This window comes from Neoarius graeffei, chromosome 10 (assembly GCF_027579695.1).
Source record: "Neoarius graeffei isolate fNeoGra1 chromosome 10, fNeoGra1.pri, whole genome shotgun sequence".
NCBI classification, from domain to species: domain Eukaryota; kingdom Metazoa; phylum Chordata; class Actinopteri; order Siluriformes; family Ariidae; genus Neoarius; species Neoarius graeffei.
In genome coordinates, this window is record NC_083578.1 from 75720585 (window position 1) to 75739130 (window position 18546).

The window sequence follows — 18546 nt, forward strand, 5'->3', positions numbered from 1 at the left end:
TTCGCCATCGCCGCTAGGTGGCAGTAAACCAACAAACGCAGCCGCTTCTGATTTAGAGCCGAAGAAAACCTGAAACTTCCGCTTTGACGTAGTTCCGGTGTTACACACGTGCTGTGAGCTCATGTTTATGATATTACGATAGAATTTCGCATATTCCTCTCCCAGATCTCTGGATTTGATCAAAAATGCCTAAAGTTAAAGCGGAAAAGAAATCTCGACAGCACCAAGAGGTGAAAAGTCAAGGTGAGATCTGTTTCCGGAAGTGTTGTTGTTTTATTGATGTGTAATATCAGTCAGCTGTTTGTATCCCAGCTGCTGTGTGATCATGATCACAGGTGTGTCATCAGATCTGTGACTTGTCAAGAGCATGAATAAATGTTGTAAATCATGTCTGTCTTTCAGGCATCATGTTCAACACTGGTATTGGGCAGCATATTCTGAAAAACCCCTTGGTGGTGAACGGGATTATTGAGAAGGTAACACCTCTCTGGTTCTCCTGCCTTGTTGCATCTTTCACCAAGAAATCACATAACACATGGATGTCCCATGCAGGGTGCATGGGAGTTTGCCCAACCAGTCTACATGTGTTTGCAAATGATGTGGTCCTGTTGGCTTCATCAATCTGTGACTTACAGCATGCACTGGGATGGTTTGCAGCTGAGTGCGAAGCGGCTGGGATGAGGATCAGCACCTCCGTGGCCATGGCGCACAGTGATGCGGACGCTAAACCGGTCTGTTGTGGTAAAGAGAGAGCTGAGCCAAAAGGCAAAGCTCTCAATTTACTGGTCCATCTACGTTCCCACTCTCACCTATAGACCCCTTTCACATGACGTCACCGCGCCACGAGATTTTGTTAGGCACCATATTGGAAGACCAAGTACATGCACTCACAATATAAAACAAAGTACGAGTGAGAGTAAAGTGACACGATGGCTGATAATTCTGGTTATGTGAGTACATTACCAGCTGCAGAAAGGGCACGGTATGTGGAGAAACTGGCTGTGATTGATGGGTTTGACCCATATGATAAGACTCGCGGCAAGGGAGAATGGAAACATAAGGAGGACCTGACACCAATTCTGCCATCTGTTTGCTACCCAGACATTGTAAACTATTTGTTGTTTACATCCAGTGCCTACACTCAGTGTTCGAACTATGCCGATATTTTTGGGGGGGTCCCTTTTTTCCCCTTGGGGCGCTTGCGCTTGTCTCGGAGCGCGGATCTCCAAACACATGAGAAGCCTTGCGCTTGTCTCAGAGCGCGGATCTCCAAACACATGAGAAGCCTATCTTACGCACATATCACACGGACTCCACACACGCATCGCGTCTGAAGTCATAACTCATCAGGGGAAATCGTGTCCACATTGGCATGTTCAAAAAACAACCTCGTGTCAACAATGATACCACACGCAAGAAAAAAAAACAGTCAGGCTACTCAACAACCAACCTGGCAGCAGCGAGCAAGCCCCAAACCATCCTAAATTATTATTATTATTAAATTGTAGAAGTCTGGGAGGCTTGCTCCTCATACAGTTATCAACTTGGGGCCAATTTAGCATGTTTTAAATCTGAATTTCTTGCGTTTGCTTACCTCAAAGTGTCCGCAGATCATGCACAGACTTATCCATTATATCCACAGTTTTTTGCCAAGTCTCACACAGGTTTCTTTCAAGTCTACTGTTGGGCCAATAAATCATAAATAAAACAGCTCAGATTTGTTTGTTTAAGTCGTTTGCCACTCCACTTTATTTTCGTGGGTTCACATACCGCTGCCGTTATTTCCCCCTAATCACAAGTTTCTTGGTCTTCCAATATGGCGCAGGGTCTGTTTACTTCCAGTTTCGGGTGATGTCAGTGAAAGGGGTCTATAGTCACGAGCTGTGGGTAGTGACCGGAAGAATGAGATCGTGGATACAAGCGGTAGAAATGAGTTTCACCCTTTAGAGACAGGGTGAGAAGCTTGGTCATTCAGGAGAGACTCGGAGTAGAACCGCTGCTCCTCCACATCAAAAGGAGTCAGTTGAGGTGGTTCAGGCACATTGTTAGGATGCCCCCTGGATGCCTCCCAAGGGAGGTTTTCTGGGCATGCCCCACCGGGAGGAGACCCCGAGATAGACCCAGGACACGCTGGAGAGATTACATCTCTCGGCTGGCCTGGGAACACCTCGGTATTCCCCCGGAAAAGCTGGTGGAGGTGGCCAGGGAGAGGGAAATCTGGGCTGCTCTGCTTAGGGTGCTACCCCTGCGACCTGGATTCGGATAAGTGGTAGAAGACGGATGGCTGGATGTCCAAGTCGAAGCCATGTTTTGTGATTTTGTCTGCTTTAAGACTTGTACAAAATTCTTTCCGTTGAAGGTGTTTGGGGACGGAAATGACCAAACTGCAGGATTATGGCGCTCCAGGACTGTAGATTTAACTCTCCACAGAATCCTTAAAGGGTTGTTTATTGTCTAAAAGTGTAATAAAATAATGTAGGGAATGATTGAGTATTGTTAATCCCTTCATGGATAATATTTATTCACACTTCCAGTCAGTGGTGTTGTGGTTAGCACTGTCACCTCACAGCAAGAAGGTTCTCGGTTCGAGTCCAGTGGCTGACAGGGGCCTTTCTGTGTGGAGTTTGCGTGTTCTCCCCGTGTCTGTATGGGTTTCCTTTGGTTTCCCCCCACAGTCCAAAGACATGTGGTTAGGACGGTTAACATGGGGCAGCCATGGCCTGAGGTTGGGCTGAAGTGCCCTTGAGCAAGGCACCTAAACCCCAACTGCTCCCTGGGTGCTGTAGTATAACTGCTCACTGCTCTGGGTATGTGTGTGTTCACTGCTTCAGATGGGTTAAACACAGAGAGGAATTTCACTGTGCTTGAGCGTATGTGTGATAAATAAAGGCTTCTTCTTACAATCACCTAATGGTTTCAGCAACATTTAAGTTGATTTTGTAAAATAAACTAGGGATGTCCCGATCCGATCACGTGATCGGAAATCGGGCCCGATCACATGGTTTCAGACTCGATCGGAATCGGGCATTGCCTCCCGATCAGGGATCGGATATATATCTATATAATATATTCTCATTTTTAACACATCAATAGCTATGCGTTGGCACAGAGTGAGACCAGACCTCTTGTCTCAACACAGCAACATCAACGCGTGCGGCATGACATCACTTTGTAGCGGAGACGCTATTGGTTATTGGCTGCCTGTTGCTGGCAAAGTTGAACACGGAAACAGTTCGAAGCGGAAAGCAAAGCATGAGATCTTTTTTTTTTTCGTTGGATGACAAAAGAAACGGGCTCAAACCTGAAAGGATAGAAATGCTTGTTTTCATCAAGAAAAACGTTCATTTCCTTAATTGAAATTACTGTACACCACTGTGAGATGCGTTCTTAAAAGCAAATTACCGGCACTGTGGCACTTTATTTTTTTTTTTATTTGTTTACATTTCTGCCAGGTATTTTAAGGTTATTTTTTTAATTCGTTATTGTTCAAACTGCCTCACGTAAGTGCTCTGTTTGCTAACGGAGTTGTTGGATGTTAAAATAAGGTGTTAAATAAAAAATGAGGAGCATCCTGGATCCGTTTCTTTCCTCGTCTTTATTTTTTATGGATTATAAGAAGTATCGGATCGGGACTCGGTATCGGCAGATACTCAAAATCAAATGATCGGTATCGGATCGGAGGGCAAAAAAACCTGATCGGGACATCCCTAAAATAAACCTCCTATTTTGGCATATCGGCATATCGTACTGTAGTTATTACTAACTTCACTTAATCATCCAATTCAATTCATTCATCTCATCTCATTATCTGTAGCCGCTTTATCCTGTTCTACAGGGTCGCAGGCAAGCTGGAGCCTATCCCAGCTGACTACGGGCGAAAGGCGGGGTACACCCTGGACAAGTCGCCAGGTCATCACAGGGCTGACACATAGACACACAACCATTCACACTCACATTCACACCTACGGCCAATTTAGAGTCACCAGTTAACCTAACCTGCATGTCTTTGGACTGTGGGGGAAACCGGAGCACCCGGAGGAAACCCACGCGGACATGGGGAGAACATGCAAACTCCGCACAGAAAGGCCCTCGCTGGCCACGGGGCTCGAACCCGGACCTTCTTGCTGTGAGGCGACAGCGCTAACCACTACACCACGGTGCCGCCCCCAATTCAATTCAGTTCAAAGAATTTGTTTTTCCCAAGGAACTTCATATGTGAAAAGCATCAGTATGTGTCCAGTTTGCCTACCCACACACATCACATACAACATACTCCATGGAACAATTAGCAACGTTAAATAAAGCTTGCAAAGCACAATACATAGCACATGTATAAAAAAAAAAGCAAGCCCGTTAAAGAAATGTTCAACCATTTATGAGTCTAATGGATGTAGGCACAAAACTTGGTATGGCTCTCTTATACCCCTTTTCCACCAAATCAGTTCCAGTGCTGGTTCACAACTCGTTCAACTTGTGAGCCAGCTGAGAACCAGTTTGCTTTTTCATAGCTCACGGTGCTAAGGGAAGCCACGTGATTACGTCGCTGTATACGTCAGTTACGTCGCTACATTTGCATAAACCTTGTCGCGAATATCGAAGCAAAAACAACACGGAGAAGAAGCAGCAGCAACAACAACAATAATGGCTGACTTCGCGTTTGTAGAGCTGCTGCTTCTCGTCGCTTAAAAATGGCGATCTTTCGCAGTCTTGTTATTGTTGTTGGTCTTAACAACTCCGCCCCCCCGCTGACGTAAGCAGTTCTTTCCTCTGGCCCAGCAGAGAGTTGGTGCTAGCCTGGAACCGGTTTTTCTGGCCCCAGAGCCAGTTCTTTGTCAGTGGAAACAGAAAACCCGGTTCCAAACTAAGCACTGGCCCCGAACCAGCCCTGGAACTGCTTTGGTGGAAAAGGGGCATTAGTCCTGAAGGTGAGCGATCTGCATCTCTGGCCTGAAGGTAAAATCCGTCAGCTGTATTCCGCGTTAAAAGACGACACTTTTTCTTTGAAAGTAACTGCTCTAACTAAAGATCTGTTTACATCCAACATGTGGTCCGCTTGCACAACTGATCTGCTTCTGCTGATTAAATTCAAGACGTACTGTGTCTTACCCATGTCAGAACAGTTCAGGTTGTTCTTAATTAAAACATGTTGGCAAATTCCTGTGATACACAAGGAATTAAACACCTCAGGACACCTGTTATCGGAAAATAATCAACTTCAAGGTGGTAACGGCCCTCTGTGACTACCCTAGCGTTATTTTCCTAGAACAGCTTCCCCCCCCCCCCCCCCTAATGATTTATCCTTAACTGCATAGTGGAGTGAGTTGCTCAGGTTGAATACAGTGATCAAATGATCGTTGTTTATTGATTTGTCTATCATCAGGCAGCCTTGAGACCGACAGATGTGGTGCTGGAAGTCGGACCTGGAACTGGAAACATGACCGTGAAGCTTCTGGAAAAAGCCAAAAAAGTAGCTATGATTTAAATAGTGTTTGTTTTTAGGTCCCAATTCTGAACAAGAACATAACCCCGTATGTACTTCATGTCTTTCAAAGGTAGTAGCGTGTGAGCTGGATACCAGACTTGTAGCTGAACTTCAGAAACGAGTGCAGTGCACGTGAGTGATCGAGTTTAATTACCTCCGCCAAGGAGGTTATGTTTTCGTATTGCTCTGAAATGTTTTCCAGAGGTGTGACTGGGCACAAGTAACAATCCATTAAATTTTGGCGGTGATCCGGATCACCTTCTGGATCCCGGATTTTTTTAAAGGATTCTTGGCGGAGGTCTGCGCTCTCCGAGTGCTTTTCTAGTAGTGTTGCACCGATACCGATACCAGTATCGGGCGGGGCCCCGATCTGGCACTAAAATGGTGGTATCGGTATTGGCGAGTAGCAAGAAATAGGGCGCCGATACCATTTACCGATGCTAGTATGACACTTGAACGCAGCCTTCTCTCGCCCGACACTCACTACACTCTGTGTTGTGTGATCACACGTGATCACTGTGCATGCCTGCCAAGCACGCCAAGCAGCTATTGCTATTGACCTGCTCCAGACCAATGAGAGCGGGCCAGTAGCCGCTCTTAACCAATACAGGGGCAGCTTTTTCATGCGGAGGAAAAACAAACCACGAGAAGAAAACGTCGGCGGTCTGGATATATTTCAGCATAGAAACTCCGGCGAGTACAATGGCTACATGCAAGATTTGCGGCCTGAAAGTTTCGAGAGGTGGAGTTAAATCGGCCAGTTTCAATACCTCGAACCTCATAAAACATATGAAGACGAAACATGTGAACGAACACAAAGAGTTTGAGGTTGCAGCAACTGCTAGCAAGAGAAAGGGGGATGGACAGCAGCAACAAACCCTGGTCAGTTGTTATGAGGATACTAACATTTAAAATAGTCCTTTATTTATTTTACCAAATTCTGGCTGCACTTAGAGTAGTGCACATCAGCCTAGACCTAGTTTACAGGAAGAAATCATTTCTTATGTCAATTCTGATTAATCTGATTTGTTCTTACCTCAGATACTCCTTAATGCTGCTATCTCTCAAATATACCTCATATGTATATTATTTCTTATTTTAATATAATTTTACTTTCTTACTGCTGCACTAGTATTATACATGTTATAATTTCATGAAAGTTGCACTATTTTGGCCTTTGAGAGCCAAAACTCAGGGTTTAAAAGAGTTTATTCAATTATTAATGTAATTTTACTTTCTCACTATTTTGGCCTGTGAGAGCTAAAAGTTTATTGAACTATTGTCAGTCATCCATACCAGGTAGGCAATAAAAAGTTCTACTGGATTCACTTTGTATTAGTCTTTTTCCTGTTTCACAAAGGTAAGCAGCAGCCTGACAAAGCCATGATAGCAATGATTTTACATCCAAGTATGCAGCTCTTCATATATATATATATATATATATATATATTAGGGCTGTCAAAAGATTAATTTTCTTGATCGCAACTAATCTCAGAAATTTCATAGTTAATCGCGATTAATCTTGATTTACTTTGCATGTGTAAAATTGATATTTTGCAGTAAGACCGTTCGAATCTAAAGTTAAACCCACAATGCAAAGTGTTTCTGACCATTGTGTCTTAAATTGGAATAAAATGAAGACAGAGACAAAAGCAGAATTTATCTTTTGGCCTTTTTTATTTCAAAAAGAGTGTAGAGAAAGGAAAACAAGTATTAAGAATGAATGACTGGCTACTTTGGAGAAATTGTAAATAAATGAACACAAGAAAAAAATCAGAAAAAGTGCCATGTAGACCCACTTGTCTCTACTTCGGATTTGACTATGAACAATGTAATGTCAGGCCACTCTCTTCTTCAAAAATAAAATGTCACCATAAAAAAATAACCATACAAAGCACTTCATAACTTAAATTCAAACAAACCATTCAGAGGTCCAGAAAACGGTTGCTTATCCATCACAAAAGAGGACTAAACTGAAGACAACAGCGTGTCCTTCCATGCCAACGACTCGATGGAAACCACACGCTTCCGCTCGAGCTGCCTACGGATGCGTAGAAGAAACAAAAGACTAGCAAACTCGAAATAGCGCGTTTAACCGAAAATGAGTTTAATTAATACAACCAGAGGAGCTGCATGTGGATGGTAGAAGTGCGGAAAATGCTGGTAAACTCTGATCGCGATTAAAAAAAATATTCGCGATCACAATTTACATTAATCTAATCGCGATTAACGCGTTAATATTCCCAGCCCTAATATATATATATATATATATATATATATATATATATATATATATATATATACACACACACACACTTCAAACGGAGTGGTATCGGTATGGTATCGGTATCGGCCGGTACTGCACAGCCAGGTATCGGTATCGGGGCCAAAAAATGGTATCGGTGCAACACTATTTTCTAGTTCAGTATTAGTATAGGTAATTGTATGGGGCCGAGTAAAATTAAGGATTAATTTCACGAGTGATTTCGAAGTTTTGGCAATTTCAAAACTTTGAAATCACGAGTGAAATTGATCCTTAATTTTACGAGGAACCATACGATTACTTGTTTATAATATATAGGGGGCTGGTCATGTTAGAAGAATGGATGACACCCGAATCCCGAAACAGCTCTTGTACGGAGAGCTAAAAAATGGCTCACACTCCAGAGGTGGTCAGAAAAAGCGGTACAAAGACTCCCTGAAAGTATCCACCAAGCTGTTCCACATCAAACCTAACACATGGGAAGACCTAGCACTTGACCGAAGTGCCTAGCGATCTAGCGTAAACTTGGGAGCAAAGAAACATGAGGAAAATTGTATCTGCCTGGCAAAACAAAAGAGGGCAAAGCGAAAGGAGAGAGAAGCATCGGAAACGGCTCCATCCAGACCGTCTTGTCCGAAATGTGGAAGGACGTTCCATGCGAGGATTCGACTTATCAGCCATCTTCGAACCCACAACAAAATGAACACTGATAATTGCAGAGATGGTCATCTTCGACATCGAAGGACGAACTACAGTATAATATGTAGGGCCAAATTCATACTTCGGAAGCCATTCAAGTTCACAACATTTGTCATTCACGTTTTCTGAACCAATCAGGGCGCAAGACTATCTTGCACGTTTGAATCAGTTTCTAAAGCGTCTTTCATCATGACATGGCGACACGACACGAGGATTTTGAAAGTGGTTTACAAAATTTTATTGGAACTTCTTTACAAAAGCCATTTTGTTGACAAAATTTGCCAATTTTTGTAACCGTAACCAAGCAACGAACTAGCCAATAGCATTTCAGAAATACGGCCCCGTGTTAAGGAAAAAAGCCCTCCTTGATTGACCAGTCAGAATGGAGTAATTTGGACCTATTTTATTATAATTTGTATTATTGAGTGGCTTTCCTTGTGGCTCAGTGATCCAGTCTTAAGCCGTGTGTGAAAATTTTCTAGACCGATGCAGACGAAGCTTCAGATTTTGGTTGGTGATGTTTTGAAGACTGAGCTGCCATTCTTTGATGTCTGTGTAGCAAATTTACCCTATCAGGTACTGATCCAGATTTTTTTCTTTTTTTTTTTTTGTGAATCTAATTTATTTTACATTTTAAGTCTAACTGTAATAATACTTGTTTATTTTGCAGATATCATCACCATTTGTCTTCAAGCTACTTCTTCACAGACCTTTCTTCAGGTATGAAGTTAGTCAGATTTGTCACCAGGCTTGTAGTACTCGAGTCCGACTTGTACTTGAGCACTGATGACTCGGACTCTGATTTGTTACATTTTTTTTTTGTAACGTATAGTGCTGTCAAAAATGTCGCGTTATTAACGCGTTAACTTGACTCAATTTTAACGGCGATAATTTTTTTTATCGCGAGATTAACGCTGGGCGGCACGGTGGTGTAGTGGTTAGCGCTGTCGCCTCACAGCAAGAAGGTCCTGGGTTCGAGCCCCGTGGCCGGCGAGGGCCTTTCTGTGTGGAGTTTGCATGTTCTCCCCGTGTCCGCGTGGGTTTCCTCCAGGTGCTCCGGTTTCCCCCACAGTCCAAAGACATGCAGGTTAGGTTAACTGGTGACTCTAAATTGACCGTAGATGTGAGTGTGAATGGTTGTCTGTGTCTATATGTCAGCCCTGTGATGACCTGGCGACTTGTCCAGGGTGTACCCCGCCTTTCGCCCGTAGTCAGCTGGGATAGGCTCCAGCTTGCCTGCGACCCTGTAGAAGGATAAAGCGGCTAGAGATAATGAGATGAGATGAGATTAACGCTCTGTGACATGATGTAGGTTTTTCATAAGCTTTTGAAACTGCCAGGAACTTGGAACAAAGACTTTGCAAAAAAACCCGATAGCAGCTAGACTGTAATGCCACGCCCCGCACAGCCAGAGTCCTCTGCCTTCCCCAAAGAACCAGCACGGGCAGGGCGCGCTAGTAGAGATGGGATTTATGGCTCTTTGATGGGATCCGCATCTTTGTGATCCGTTCTTTGAAAAGAGCCGTTCAAAAGACTGGCTCATTTGGCTCTTTTTAAATATTTATTCAGTTTTAAGAAGACAGCGTCTAAAGAAGCCAGATCCCTCTGAACTGTAAACTCAATGCTATCCCAGAAATCCTTCCTGTAATATGCAAATTTGGCCGCCTCTGATTGGACAGCGCGACGCATCAACAGGCAGAAAGTGTAAAAGTACAAAATGTGTTAAGTGAGCTGAAACAGTAAAGATCCGATTCAATGCAATATTTATCAACGAACAACTTAAACTTAATATAATAGTGTACTTTATATTATAATCAAGCAAGTCAAGCCTACCGTCACTGTGTAACCTGTCTCTCTGATTAGAGACTAACTCAAACAGTAGATCATTTCACTCATGGTTCTCTTGCTAGCCCCGCTCCGGTGCTCGGCTTAGGTTTCACTTTGCAGTGGCTGTGTCAAGACGTGTTATGCTTTGCAATAAAAAAACAAAACAAAACATTGATATAAAGCAAGCCCATTCACTTTTTTATGCTGATAAGAGAATTACAATGGTTTTTTATGTGACAAAAATGTGCGATTAAATTGCGATTAATCGCGAGTTAACTATGACTGTCGCGACATTAATCGCGATTAAATATTTTAATCGCTTGACAGCACTAGTAACGTTATCATCATAATTTAGCATAAGGTATTTATAGCTACATTAATTTTTGTACTAATTTCCTGCAAGAGTGTCACAACTGCGCGCCCTGGCACGTGCATCAGATAGACTCTCGGGCGCGCTCCGGACAGCGCGTGCCCCGTAAACGACTCGCACCTGCACAGGATTAAGGCGCAATCAGCGCGCCTGTATAAAAACTGTGAAAACACACTTACTTTGCGAAGTATTGAGTTGCGTTGCTGACACATTACCGAGCCTTATTTCCTTGTTCGGTTTCCTGATTTCCTATTTTTCGTCTTTGATTCTGCCGAGTCTTCGATAGCCTGTTTGTGCCTCGCTCGACCTGTTTCACTGTTTTCTGATTTTGCCTGCCGTTCTGGATTGTTTACCTGTCTTGTGTTAATAAACACGCCTTCTGCACTTACATCCGTCTCCCAACCATCTCTGACCAAATACTTCACACTCTCTGACAAAGAGAAGCACATTCACCTGTTCATGCGTCATGTTCAGGAACAAATGAATGTTAATGGCACTAAAGCAGACACCGTCAAATGGTTGGAGTCTTGGACTTGAACACTGGGGACTCGAGACTGGACTCGAGGTTTAGTGACTCAACTACAACACTGTTTGTCACTGACCAGTTCCTAAAAGGTTATCAATCTGAAAAGAACAGTTTTCACTAAGCACCTACCTGAGAACCTGATGGTTCTGACTTGACCTGTTGTTCTCTCCCTTCCTTTTTTTTCCCCCCCAATAATGTTCAGCTGATTTAGAGGTGTGTGTGTGTGTGGGTTTTTTTTTTTTTTTATAAATATATACTATCGAGGACCAAATGTCCTTACAAGGATAGTAAAATCTGACAGTTTTGACGTTATGGGGACATTTGGATGGTCCCCATAAGGAAAGTGGTGGTGGTGTGTGTGTGTTTTTTTTGTTTTGTTTTTTATCCTCCGGTGGCCAAAAGGCCCAAAGGGGGATTATGTCGTGGCGATGTCTGTCCGTCCCAGGAAGGGTACTCACCTTCTGAAATCAACTCCTCTCACAATTTTTGGAGGAATTTCACAAAACGCAACAGGATTCTTTGTTACTGTATATGTCGGTAATACGCATATTGCAATTTCGTTCAATTCGGTCACATTTCACCAGAGTTATGGCGCTTGATTACCAAACTTGTTCTTTGACAATTTCATGAGGGTATATTAAGCACTTATAGCATAGAGATAGTTGCCAGTGCGGGATATTGTGCTCTCTGAGCACTCTTGTTGTGGTGGTGGTTTATTTTTTGTTTAAAAAAAAAAGTTTCCTTTTCATTAAGCCTAGGTCACAACCGGACGTACGATTTTTTTTTGGCCGTGCGATTTTTGCCGTTTCCCAAATCGCTGCGTTTTTTTTTTTGTTCATGGAGAAAGATGCACGTTGGCCGTAAGTTTGTCTTGCAACCTGAAAAAAACGTAAGCGCCTGTAGAGTTTGTTTAACATGACAAAGAACCTCTGCGGCCAGTCTACGTCTCGAAAATCAGCACGTCACATGCGCGCCCTCCGTGCATTTCTTGCGTTTTTTGCACGTAGACCGGCCGTAGGAGCACGTACGGCTGGTTGTGACCGAGGCTTTACTGATGTTAAGGTTGGGTTTAGATGCAGGCACAGCATTAATTAACTGCATTAATAATTGTCAATGGAGGGTCCTCAGAAGGATAGTAAGAGAACCGTGTGTGTTTGTGTGTGAGACAGATGTGCAGTGCTGATGTTCCAGAGGGAGTTTGCCATGCGGCTGGTGGCGAAGCCTGGAGATAAGCTCTACTGTCGACTGTCCATTAACACACAACTACTGGCCAGAGTGGACCACCTCATGAAGGTTAGGTCTCTCCGCAGCTCACGCTGGCCAATGAGTCCAAGCCGTTATATCACCAGAACAAGAGAAAGGCTGTTGTAATGTTGTTGGGATGATGGCAACTTAAAGGAACAGTCCACCGTATTTCCATAATGAAATATGCTCTTACCTGAATTGAGACGAGCTGCTCCGTACCTATCCGAGCTTTGCGCGACCTCCCAGTTAGTCAGACGCAGTCCGATGCGCTGTCACTCCTGTTAGCAATGTAGCTAGGCTCAGTATGGCCAATGGTATTTTTTGGGGCTGTAGTTAGATGCGACCAAACTCTTCCGCGTTTTTCCTGTTTACATAGGTTTATATGACCAGTGATATGAAACAAGTTCAGTTACACAAATTGAAACGTAGTGATTTTCTATGCTATGGAAAGTCCGCACTATAATGACAGGCGTACTAACACCTTCTGCGCGCTTCGGCAGCGCATTGATATCTGAGCTCTGTATCAATGCGCTGCCGAAGCGCGCAGAAGGTGTTAGTACGCCTGTCATTATAGTGCGGACTTTCCATAGCATAGAAAATCGCTACGTTTTTTTTTACTGAACTTTTTACTGAACTGAATTTTTTTAACTGAACTTGTTTCATATCACTGGTCATATAAACCTATGTAAACAGGAAAAACGCGGAAGAGTTTGGTCACATCTAACTACAGCCCCAAAAAATACCGTTGGCCATACTGAGCCTAGCTACATTGCTAACAGGAGTGACAGCGCATCGGACTGCGTCTGACTAACTGGGAGGTCGCGCAAAGCTCGGATAGGTACGGAGCAGCTCGTCTCAATTCAGGTAAGAGCATATTTCATTATGGAAATACGGTGGACTGTTCCTTTAAGGTGGAATCACTGGACATGCTACTGCTACTGAAACGTTTGAAAACATTTTCTTTCCACTTTCAGAACTTGGGTGCTGGAGTAATTAATTCAGGTTCAAGACCTTGTTCTTATTTACCTCGATTCAATCAGTGAATGTTGTATTTATAGCACAGTACTGTTAAATTATTGAATTTGATTGATTGTTCAGAAGGTAATTTTCTGTAACAGCAGCTCTGACTGCATTTCCCGCTTCAAGGTTAATAACAGGGTTATATTAATACACTCGTTCTAACACCTTATCCTTTCTGTAGTAACAGTTTACATGGGGACGTGTAGGGCAGGCATGCCGTATGAGCAGGTTTAAAAATCTGTGTAATTTCCGATACAGTGAAGTTTTACGCAAGAGGTTTTATTTGGAAGAAGTCTCCAGTGTCAGAACTTTGTAAGAGTCAGAGATTAAAGTGCATATCACGGGTAAATTCAGGAGCAAGATCAATGAAATTATCCTATTTTATATTAAACGTTGGTCAAATATCTGTCACATTTTGCATTCTGTGCAATTTTTTCCCTTGCGCAATACCAGAAAAATTCAGTTGAAATCAAGCCATTTGAGGCGAATTGGTCCGCCTCTGAAAGAACTTAGCATGTAAATTTCCCAGCAAACATTGATTTTCATGACGTCACGTGCGGGACGCCTCCCTCTGAATCCTACGTCAGCGCTGGTTTGTTTATGAGAAAACGACCTGGTGGTTTTCTGCAAATTTCTTCAACGTTATCGTGTAATTATTAAAACGGTTAACAGATGTATTGTAGGAGGGTGTAGCAACACCAATCTTGATGGGATTAGTACTCATCGTTTTCCAAAAGACCAGACAATGAGAGAGAAATGGGAGCGCTTGGTCTACACAGGCTGTGCACTGAAACCGTGCAAAGCTCGCGCAGCCTGCTGGCGCTTCCGCAGGTGACGTCACGAATCTGGCTCCAGACTCCCTTGGGATTTTTCCAGACGCGTTTTATTTTTTATTTTTCCTGCTGTAGATAGATGGCCTTGTGCAAAATTACCCTTCTGGATGAGTGTGTAAAGGGATATACACTTGTGTTCAAAATAATAGCAGTCCAACACGACTAACCAGATCAATCACTGTTTTTGGTGGAAATTATATTACTACATGGCAAATAATTTACCAGTAGGTGTAGTAGAGTCATAGAAAACCAACAGACCCAACATTCATGATATGCATGCTCCTGAGTCTGTGTAATCGAATAATTAAGTGAAAGGGACGTGTTCAAAATAATAGCAGTGTGGAGTTTAATTAGTGAGGTCATTCATTCTGTGAAAAAACAGATGTCAGTCAGGTGGCCCTAATTTAAGGATGAAGCCAGCACATGTTGTACATCCATTTCTCTCTGAAAACCTGAGAAACATGGGTCGTTCCAGACATTGTTCAGAAGAACAGCGTGCTTTGATTAAAACGTTGATTGGAAAGGTAAAACGTATACTGTAAAGAAGTGCAGAAAATGATGGGCTGCTCAGCTAAAATGATCTCCAGTGCTTTAGAATGGACAGCAAAGCCAGAGAGACGTGGAAGAAAACAGAAGACTACCATTCGAATGGATTGAAGAATAGCCAGAATGGCAAAGACTCAGCCAATGATCAGCTCCAGGGTGATCAAAGACGGTCTGAAGTTACCTGTGAGTACTGTGACAATTAGAAGATGCCTGTGTGAAGCTAATCTATCGGCAAGAAGCCCCGCAAAGTTCCACTGTTAAAAAAAAAAAGACGTGCTGAAGAGGATACAATTTGCCAAAGAACACATCGACTGGCCTAAAGAGAAATGGAAAAACATTTTGTGGACTGATGAAAGTAAAATTGTTCTTTTTGGGTCCAAGAGCCGCAGACAGTTTTTCAGACGACCCCCAAACACTGAATTCAAGCCACAGTACACTCTGAAGACAGTGAAGCATGGTGGTGCAAGCATCATGATATGGGGATGTTTCTCTTACTATGATGTTGGGCCCATTTATCGCATACCAGGGATCATGGATCAGTTTGCATATATCAAAATACTTGAAGAGGTCATGTTGCCTTATGCTGAAGAAGAAATGCCGTTGAAATGGGTGTTTCAACAAGACAACGACCCCAAACACACCAGTAAGCGAGCAGCATCAGGGGTCAAGACCAACAAAATGAAAGTTATGGAGTGGCCAGCCCAATCCCCGGACCTTAATCTGATAGAAAACTTGTGGGGTGACATCAAAAATGCTGTTTCTGAGGCAAAACCAAGAAATGCAGAGGAATTGTGGAATGTTGTCAAATCATCCTGGGCTGGAATACTTGTTCACAGGTGCCAGAAGTTCTCAGAAACCGTGGTTATACAACCAAATATTAGTTTAGTGATTCACAGGAATACTAAATCCTTAAGATTTTTTCAGTTTATACAGTAAATATTTGGAGTTTGTAATGAAAAATGCAGACACTGCTATTTTTTTTTTTAACAGCCCAATGTTCATTTTTCTTCATGTTTTGATGTAGAATATAATGTGCATTGTTCCCAATGCATGGAAATAAAAACTATTATAAGGATTTTGAGCTTTACTCACGTTTTTAAACACACTGCTATTATTTTGAACACAACTGTACTTTCATATAAAAAAAAACACGAAATTGGTCCAGAATATGCACTTCAAGCTGTAAAGAGGGAAGGATTTGCACTTCCTGTGTTTGTTTTTTGTGTCTCGTTAATGTCAAAAGAAAGAAAAGAGGCTGTTCAGAGAACAGTTGTTTTATAATTGCTATATATCAAGTGTGAACATGTTTCACAAACATTCAACATTACACGTAATTATAAATGGATAAAACGTTTGCGCTTCAGTAAATAAAAAATGTAAGTGTTGGTAAATTTCTGTGGTATCAGAGGAGTAAAACACTTTGGGGCATGCTGTTATTGGGAAAACGGCCTCAGGGTCATAATCAGCACGCCCTGCCGTGTTTCATTCTTTACTTATATCATGTAATCAGTGAACAGAAGGGTCACACGACTGCTTTTGATTTCAGGTTGGGAGAAACAATTTCAGACCTCCTCCTAAAGTGGAATCTAGTGTTGTCAGGATCGAACCAAAAAATCCACCACCACCCATCAATTTTCAGGTTTGACCTCTGTTTACGTGTGCCTGGCTTTTTGTTTTTAACTTGCTTAGATTCTTCTTTAGTACGAAGCAATTTACACTTGATTAGGGCTTGATCGTCAGGAAGAATACTGCCATGAACCCACACCAGAAGGATAGTGTGTGTGTGTGTATAAATATAACGTGAGTGCAATCAAAATTTATTACCTACAGCCAGATTTATTTATATACATATAAAAATTATTCCATGAAATAAAGTCGTATGATGAGATTAAGTGGAATACCTTTTATTCTACCCATATTCACTGGATTTTGAGAAACGGAGCCCTTTTTTTTTTTTTGGGCAAATTCGATAAATAAAAAACTTTCTACAAAACATCCGACAAAATCATTTCTGCTTGCCAAATTGCATACATGCATAGTAAAATATTCAAATTTTTTTCTCTGAGCTTTTGAACCAGTCTAAAAAAAAAAGTTTTAATGGTTAATGATGAATGTAAATAAACCAGCAACATGACAGCTACTTGTGAAAAATGCTGTAATAATTCTTGAAAAATAAGACAAGTACTTTCATTACATATTTTGTTGCTATTTTTTGGGGTTTTGTTTTCGAGTAGTTTTTATTTCGTCCTCGGTTGGTTCAGGAACACGCTCTAACATTTGTTTTTCTCTACTCACGGTATATGAGCTGATATCCGAGTAGCAGAGTAGCTAATCAGAGCACATGATTGCTCATATCCAGTGAATGCGGAGATTTTATATACAGTAATCAAAAACAAAACCTAGCACCGAATAATCCTTACTGTATACCTACTTTTACAGCCCCTGTACGGTATATGATTGATAGACGGACCCTAGCTGTAGGTAATAAACTTTAATAGCACTCTACTGGCATATCTGAATGACCTCAGGAATGAGCAGAGACATAAAGGCAGGCCTGATCTGTTTTATTTTCATGAATAATGTAGCAAAATGTTCCAGTTTCTCATATTATAGAGCTACAGGATATATTTTTTTTTTCTCCATGTAAACAGATAGTTAACAGGTTTCTTTGCTTTAATTGTAGCTGTAAGAAAGTAGCCAAAAAAGGCAACCACTCCCAATACAAGCAAAACATCCACATAAAAAAAGGAACGGGGAGAGAGAGATAGATGTAAACTTTTTCCACCTATGAACATTCAGTGAAACTTCAGTCATTTCTATTTCAGTACACATGAGGTGTTGTGCAACACTCCATTTATTGAGTCAGTGCAGTTTGTCTTAACACTGAATATGTACTTGAGGTTGTGTATTTATTAAATAACGTTTAATTTATCTTTACCTGTAGGAATGGGACGGTCTTGTCAGAATTGCATTTGTAAGGAAGAACAAAACTCTGAGTGCGGCCTTCAAGTAAAGTATTTATTTCAGTTTCACGACTTGACATCTATCAGTTGTACCCAAAAGCAAACATTTTAGCTCTTGTATTATTATTTTTTTTTTGAAACCCCCCCCCCAGGTCTGCTGCTGTTGAACAGCTTTTGGAGAAGAACTACAGAATTCATTGCTCCATGCACAACATTGTAAGTAAACAACTACTCCCAATATTCATTATGGTAGAGGATCTAAAATTTTATGTTCTCTGTGGTGCTGTTAATATGTTTTTTGGCACATTCGGTGTCAGACATTTGAACGTGGGCCATTCTCATCCTATATTACTAGGAAGTACCACAGGACTTCAGTATTTCCCAGAAACTCGACAGCGTTCTACAGGAAGTAGAGTTTAGTGAAAAACGGGCACGATCAATGGACATAGATGACTTCATGGTGTAAGTGAATATACTTTTGCAGATACATTTTTTTTTCCCCCCCACTTGTGCAGTTATTCTTGATATGTCTAAAATAATTATTCTTTTGATCAACATTGCTTCTTGTTTCTCTCCCACCCTCAGACTACTTCATGCGTTCAATTCGGCTGGGATCCACTTTTCATGAAGCTTCAAACACAGGATGGCTGGACGATATATTATCTATAAAATTAAATAATGAATTTTATTTATAGTGCACCTCTCATTTTGATATTAATCTCAAGATGCTACTACATTATTCCAAAGTGTACAATAAACCATATTTTCTCTA

General features: G+C 41.8%; 1 protein-coding gene across 1 annotated transcript; it reads left to right on the forward strand.

Moving 5' to 3' along the window:
* Positions 1–68: 68 nt before the first annotated feature.
* Positions 69–18546, forward strand: dimt1l (DIM1 dimethyladenosine transferase 1-like (S. cerevisiae)). Its single transcript, XM_060932315.1, has 12 exons — positions 69–243; positions 403–476; positions 5381–5467; positions 5553–5614; positions 8927–9020; positions 9115–9164; positions 12337–12460; positions 16358–16450; positions 17756–17820; positions 17927–17990; positions 18130–18236; positions 18360–18546. The coding sequence occupies exons 1-12, from the start codon at positions 186–188 to the stop codon at positions 18400–18402; spliced, it is 921 nt and encodes a 306-aa protein (XP_060788298.1). The 5' UTR covers positions 69–185; the 3' UTR covers positions 18403–18546.

Bases quoted from the DNA above. Each gene is read 5' to 3' on its own strand.
- dimt1l (XM_060932315.1), top strand. From the start codon at position 186: ATGCCTAAAGTTAAAGCGGAAAAGAAATCTCGACAGCACCAAGAGGTG. The intron at 5,468-5,552 runs GTAGCTATGATT...TGTCTTTCAAAG, and splicing joins TTCTGGAAAAAGCCAAAAAA to GTAGTAGCGTGTGAGCTGGA. The intron at 18,237-18,359 runs GTAAGTGAATAT...TCCCACCCTCAG, and splicing joins GACATAGATGACTTCATGGT to ACTACTTCATGCGTTCAATT.